Source organism: Desmodus rotundus, chromosome 8 (genome assembly GCF_022682495.2).
Source record: "Desmodus rotundus isolate HL8 chromosome 8, HLdesRot8A.1, whole genome shotgun sequence".
NCBI classification, from domain to species: domain Eukaryota; kingdom Metazoa; phylum Chordata; class Mammalia; order Chiroptera; family Phyllostomidae; genus Desmodus; species Desmodus rotundus.
Genome location: NC_071394.1, coordinates 131,285,034 through 131,291,252, shown reverse-complemented (window position 1 = coordinate 131,291,252; position 6,219 = coordinate 131,285,034). Strand labels below are relative to the sequence as shown.

Below are 6,219 nucleotides of genomic sequence, written 5' to 3'. Positions count from 1 at the left end.
AATATATTTAATATTTTAAATTTATTATATTTTATAAATGCCCCTCAAAGTTTCTCCTCCAATGAGACGAGGACAAGATAGACCCCGCTGGCCAGGTTTCAGTGTTAACGGTTGCAGCGCGGACACTGGTCCCGGCGCACGCGCACACGGGCGCGCGCTCGCACTTGGGGCGGTGGTTGGTGGCTTCGGGCATCCAGGGCTCGGTGAGCTAGCTGGCTGGCGGGGTTGGCTATGGGTGAGGCGCCGGCGGGGACGCCTTCTTTCGAGATGACCTGGAGCAGCACAACAAGCAGTGGCTACTGCAGCCAGGAGGACTCGGACTCGGAGCTCGAGCAGTACTTTACTGCGCGTACCTCGCTGGTGCGCCGGCCGCGCCGGGACCAGGTGGGGACCCGAGATTGCGGGCAGGGCGGAGGGCCGGGGGCGGTCACTGGTACTCCGCCCCTCCCTGGTAAGGTTACGCAGGAGGAGAGTTTGTGGGCATCCCCACGCTCCTGTCAGCGTGGGTACGGGACTTGTCGGGGGCCAGCCCGTGTGTCAGCTCCGCGCGTCGGTCCTGGGTGCCCAGGCCTTGCTCTCTGTCACAGACCGGTTGAACCTGGGGAAGCAGCTACGTGGCTTGAGGTAGACCAGGGACGCGCATTAGCCATCTATGACTAAAACCGACTGCGCCGTCTGGACTAGGACCTCGATTTCCGCCTTCGGGGGCTCCCTCCCGCTCTGGGAAGAAACCGGGAGGAGGAAGTGGAGAGGGAGGAGTCCTCGTCGGGAATTGAGAAGTGTTTTTAGGAAAGAGGCGAGGCATGGTCTGCGCCCTTCCATATGCACTCCTGAATGGAGCCAGCTGAGTCTCCACCTCTTGCCGGTCCTGGCCTGTCACCAGCTGCTGGAATGTGGAAGATTCTGATCTCCGCTCTGGAGTGGACCTGGAGTGCCGGTTTTGGGAGCACATACACTAAAATTCGAGTGGATCTGGAGATAAGGGGTTTGGGAATGGATGGGAAGAAAGCCTCGTTTTGGACTGTAACCATCCAGGAGAACTTTATCCACAAGAGGTGGGGGAAGGCTAGATTGTAAAATAGCCGAGGAGGGGTCGAGAGAGGGGGTGTTACTAACCCAGGGCCATAAGGTATGGTGCTGGAGCAGCTGTGACTCTTGGCATCTCCTAGGTGTCCCCTTTCTCGGAGACCTCTGTGCTGTGCGCCATGAGTGTGGCTGCCAGGCTCAGACAATTGACTGTTCTGGAGCTGGTACAACTCAGGGGAGCACCTGGGCCAGAACGTCAGAAAAGAGAGCTGGGGACTATAAAGCTTAGTATATCTGGCAGCAGTGTCGCAGAATTCTTTACATGAGCTAAGAGACGGGAGTTGTGGATATATTTTTTAAAGATTTTATTTATTTTTTTAAAGGGTGGGAGAAGGAGGGGGGGGGAGAAATATCAATGGGAGAGAGAGACATTGATCAGGGGCCTCTTGTACGGGCCCTGACCAGGGACCGAACCTGCAACCCAGGCACGTACCCTGACTGGGAATCGAACCAGCGACCTTTTGTTTTGCGGGATGACGCTCAACCAACTGAGCCACACTGGTCAGGGCTGGATATTTCTTTAGATGAAACTTTTGTACCTCAAAAGCTCAGCCCAGAGCTTGCAATCAAGATTTGAGTGTGGATCCCTGAAATTTTCTCTGTTACTCAGACCTGAGCCATTTTCCATTGTGGAAAGGTGAGAAAACCACAAGACACTAACCAACTGAAAAGGAGGCTAGGGAGTCCCAAGTTGTATGTAAAAGAAAGCCATCAGTCACTCTGGACAGAGGCAGAGTGGAGGGTGGGTTGCTATGGGGCAGGGATGGGAAGTTCCATGGTCCTGCTGCGCCTCGCTCTGGGATGGCAGTTGGAATCCTACTCCACTTTGGAACCGTAAAAAGAAACCCTTCCTCCTCTAATATCCTGGTAGGAGAGTCCAGTGCTTCCAGTCCAGGTCCCTTGTTTTATGAGTAAATAAACTGAGGGAGGTTCACCTGGAGAAGGAAAGGGGCTGGAACTGAGGTCACTGCATCCCAGTCGGGGGCCCCTGAACAACTCGGAAAGGGAAGAGGAAAGAGCAAGTTTTCTCACTCCCCTGCTGGAGCTCAGAGCCATCACGAGGAAGGGGAGTACGTTGGTGCCATCCCCGTGCCTACCCCCGTACTGTGAACAGAACTGTCTCCCTTCCTGCCCTGGCACCAGAGCCTGCCGAGCTTCCCTCCTGCCCCTAGCACCCCTCTCACCCTGGCACTCCCCCCTGTCCTGAGCCTCTCCTTGGGCCTGAACAAGCACACCCTCCCTTTATTCCTGGCCTCTGGCCCTCTTTTGCCCCCATTTTACAGAGCCCACAACATTTGTTCTTACTGGCCTTATGGGTTTCCCACTGTCTCTGACAAGGTTACTGCTAGTTTTCACTGCTCTGTGCTCTTCTCCACCCAGGAGCCCTTTGGAAACTTGCAGAAGCAAAAAGGCTTCAGTTCCTACCCCTCCCCCCATATCTGTTGGAGCCCCAGCCTTAACCTTCAGCACCATGGACTTGCTGGTTGCTGAACAGCAGCAGGTTCTAAGCGAAGAGCATACTGCTTAAAAGCTGTGGACTCCGCCCTATGCTCTCGTCTGTCTCCCTGATTTGTCCCCATCAGATGACTTAAACTTAGGGGGCTCCAAAGCAGCAGTCAGGGGGAAGCTTGGCTGTCCTGGGCACAAGGTTATTCTATCAGAGACCTTCTGGTGGGAACTCCCATGGGACTTGGGACAAGGCATTCGTCAGCTGTGACCTCAGCTTTGTCTGTGACCCTCCCATTCCAACCAGGCCTGTCTGACCTCAACAGGAAAGGAAGTAAGGCTGATGCAATGGGACCAAGGGAGTTGGGTAGAATATTCCTTCAGCGCCCTGACTGCCTTGGTCCATACTCCACCTTTCTGATAAGAATCCAATTCCTGGGGGAGGAATAGGAGAGGGGCTGAGTGGCAGAGCTAAAGACTTGCACTGAACACCCACACGGCAGGGAGGAGGTGCAGAAACCTGCCTGCTTGGTGCTTGTGGGGCAGGCTCGTTCAGGAGGCTACCTGTGCAGCCTGGGTCAAGATCAAATGGCATGTCACAGTGGTTCCTCACGATGTCTGAGACATGCGGGGCTGGCCCCAAGTCCTCTACCGAGGGGCATTAATGTTGCAGAGGTTGCCCTTCCCCTCCTGCCTGCTGGTGGCCAGGCTCCAGGCGTGTACCAGTCGTCACACTTTTCACCCTACAGCAGCTCGTGGCCATTTGCCAGGGCAGAGTGGCAAAGCAGGCTGCCTTCTCCAGGACACAAACCAACCACCCTGCCTAACTAAAGTGCTGGGACCAGGCTGTGGAGTTGAGAGGTAGCTCTACTGTACACAGGAGTCCTTCCTCGCATCCCTCCCTTTTTTCCTGGCCCCAGACCTTGTGCCTGCAGTTGCCTTGGTTTTAAGGTACCTTTAGGGCCTCGCCCAGACTTGTACTGTGTCAGGGGACAGAGAGTAAGTAGCCCAATGATTCTGCCTTTGCTGTCTCTATCCATAGCATGGAGAACCAGGTACTGTGATGGGCCCTTCTCATCAGGCTGGAGCTCTGTCAGTTTCCAAAGTCCACCCCAGGGGCCATTTTTCAGAGCGGCCCACCCAGGGCTCACCACTCTGCCTGCGCCACGCATGGCGGTAGGATGGGTTGCTTAAGAGTCTGTGCTGGCCCGTCTTTCAGGACGAGCCTGTGGAGTGGGAGACACCTGACCTTTCTCAGGCTGAGATTGAGCAGAAGATCAAGGAGTACAATGGCCAGATCAACAGCAACCTCTTCATGAGCCTGGTGAGTTGACAGCTTCGGAAGGGAGGTAGGGGGAGGCAGGAATCCAGCTGTGTGCCCGATGCCCAAGGGCTCGCAGCGGGTGGGCCCAGGCAGTGGTCCCATGGGGAACGGCAGCGCCCAAATCTGTTCCTTCACACTGGAACCCGTCATGGTGCGATTTCTTTTTTCCAGAATAAGGACGGCTCCTACACAGGCTTCATCAAGGTTCAGTTGAAGTTGGTGCGCCCTGTCTCAGTGCCCTCCAGCAAGAAGCCACCCACCTTGCAGGACGCCCGGCGGGGCCTAGGGCGGAGCACAGCTGTGAAGCGCCGCACCTCCTTCTACCTGCCCAAGGATGCTGTCAAGCACCTGCATGTGTTGTCACGCACGCGGGCACGAGAGGTCATCGAGGCCCTGCTGCGCAAGTTCTTGGTGGTGGATGACCCCCGCAAGTTTGCGCTCTTTGAGCGGGCTGAGCGCCATGGCCAAGGTGGGCTTTCCACCTCACCCCACCTTGGTGAGGGCATAAATGCATGTACCTGGGCATGCAGGGGCTGAGGGGACTGGGCCTGCCTCTAATCAAACACTCCCTTCCCCCTCCCGGTCCTCAGTGTACCTCCGGAAGCTGTTGGACGACGAGCAGCCTCTGCGGCTGCGGCTCCTTGCAGGGCCCAGTGAGAAGGCCCTAAGCTTTGTCCTGAAGGAGAATGATTCCGGGGAGGTGAACGTGAGTGCACAGCCCCCTCCTTTCTTGGTTGCCACGGGGCAGGCCTGAAGGGCTGCAGCCACAGTAAGGCATGGAGGGGCAACGGGGATGAGGGACAAACCCTGCAAAGCCTCTCCAGGAGTGTGTGCACCTTGTGGCTAAAGTAAAGGCCTCCTGGCCACTTCTACCAAGGTCTAGGGCCTGTCGAAAGAAGCCAGGAGACTTGCCTTGGTGCCCGGCTCTTTCCCATCATGGAAAGTCATCAGGAGATGCAGGTGTCCCTCTGACAGTGTGGTGACCCCAAACCAGATCAAAGCCACACAGACAGACCCAGGATGTCCCAGAGGCTCCCCTCAGGTGCTAGGACTTTTTACCTAGAAGCTCTCCGGCTCCAAGGTACTGGGTCCGTGGAGTGAGATAGAGTGTGGTATGGCCTGTCCATGGGCAACTGGGAACATCTGGTTTGGTTGCCTGTCTGTGAGGTGACTGCCCTACTTTGTGGGACCTGTCTTCTGTACAGACGTGGTGGGAATCCTAGCGCAGACCATTTGGGCAAGAACCTAATATTAGAAATTCCTATCCCAGCTGTGTGACCATGATGTTCTGGTCTTCTTTGGGGAGGGCTTGCTGGCTTGGCCATGCCTGTTGCAGCCTTTGTCACCCTTTCCCCCTGCAGTGGGATGCCTTCAGCTTGCCTGAACTACACAACTTCCTGCGCATCCTGCAGCGGGAGGAAGAGGAACACCTCCGTCAGATTGTTCAGAAGTACTCCTACTGCCGCCAGAAGATCCAGGAGGCCCTGCATGCCTGCCCCCTGGGGTGACCTCTTGTACCCCTGGGTGGAAGGAGAGTAGGCAGCACCAAGGGCGTGCCGTGTGAGTGTGACAGGGCCCTTGTGGCCTGAGGAATGAGTGTGCATGGAGGCCCTCATCTTGCTGGTGGAGTGAACCCAGAGAATAGCAAAGGAGCTGGCCCCCTGTGTCCACCAGGGTGTAGCAGAACGTGGCTCTGCGCCCTCTACCATTCACGTACTGAGTCATGGCGGCCAGGGTGCCCTGGGAAGCTGCTCCAGTCTCGCAGCAGGGGTAGAGCAGACAGAAGTCTCCTTAATTCGTGTCACAGATACGAGAATCTTGGAGACCCAACAAATGGAATAGGGTCATGTTTGCAGGGATGAGGACCCTCATCTATGGGGAAAGCTTGTATGTTTTGGGTCTTGAATGGGGTCTCAGGATAAGCGCTACCAGAGCCGAGAGTGGGTGTTCAAGATGAGTCAGGCATCAAGATGAAACTGGGTTTTCCCCCCACTGCCCTTTGGTTCTGCACACATCCTGGAGGCCGGGGGTGCTGGCTCACGGCGCAGCAACAGTGCCTCGGTGCCTCCTCCAAGGGGGACGCCCTGGGCCCAGGTCCATGCCTTGTTTGCCAGTCAGAGCCAGGGTCTTAATTTGGGTATTTTTGATGATGTGTGTGAATGTATACTATTTTGTGGCCTCAGCTGAATGCCTCCTGTGGGGAAAGGGGTGGGGGTGACTGTCATCATCAGGGCCTGGGGCCTGAGAAAATTTGGCTGAATAAAGATTTAAGAATTTACATTTGGACTCTCTACTATGGGCCCTCAGTCCCGGTTGCCTTTTATGCCAGTGGCCTTCCAACGGTGGTGGACAGGCTCACAGAG

General features: G+C 56.0%; 1 protein-coding gene across 3 annotated transcripts in view; it reads left to right on the top strand.

The window, feature by feature from the left end:
* The window catches only part of RASSF1 (Ras association domain family member 1), a 9,662-nt gene extending 3,528 nt beyond the window's left edge, over window positions 1–6,134 (top strand). For 2 of the 3 annotated variants that reach the window (XM_024565730.3, XM_045199965.3), the window contains exons 3-6: window positions 3,752–3,856; window positions 4,028–4,325; window positions 4,447–4,562; window positions 5,218–6,134. In XM_024565730.3, the coding sequence (XP_024421498.1) occupies window positions 3,752–3,856; window positions 4,028–4,325; window positions 4,447–4,562; window positions 5,218–5,364 (666 nt within the window). In that variant the 3' untranslated portion in view covers window positions 5,365–6,134. Of the gene's footprint in view, window positions 1–44; window positions 385–3,751; window positions 3,857–4,027; window positions 4,326–4,446; window positions 4,563–5,217 lie in introns of those variants that run through there. The other variant, XM_024565728.4, reaches the window with a different exon arrangement.
* The last annotated feature ends 85 nt before the right edge of the window (window positions 6,135–6,219 follow it).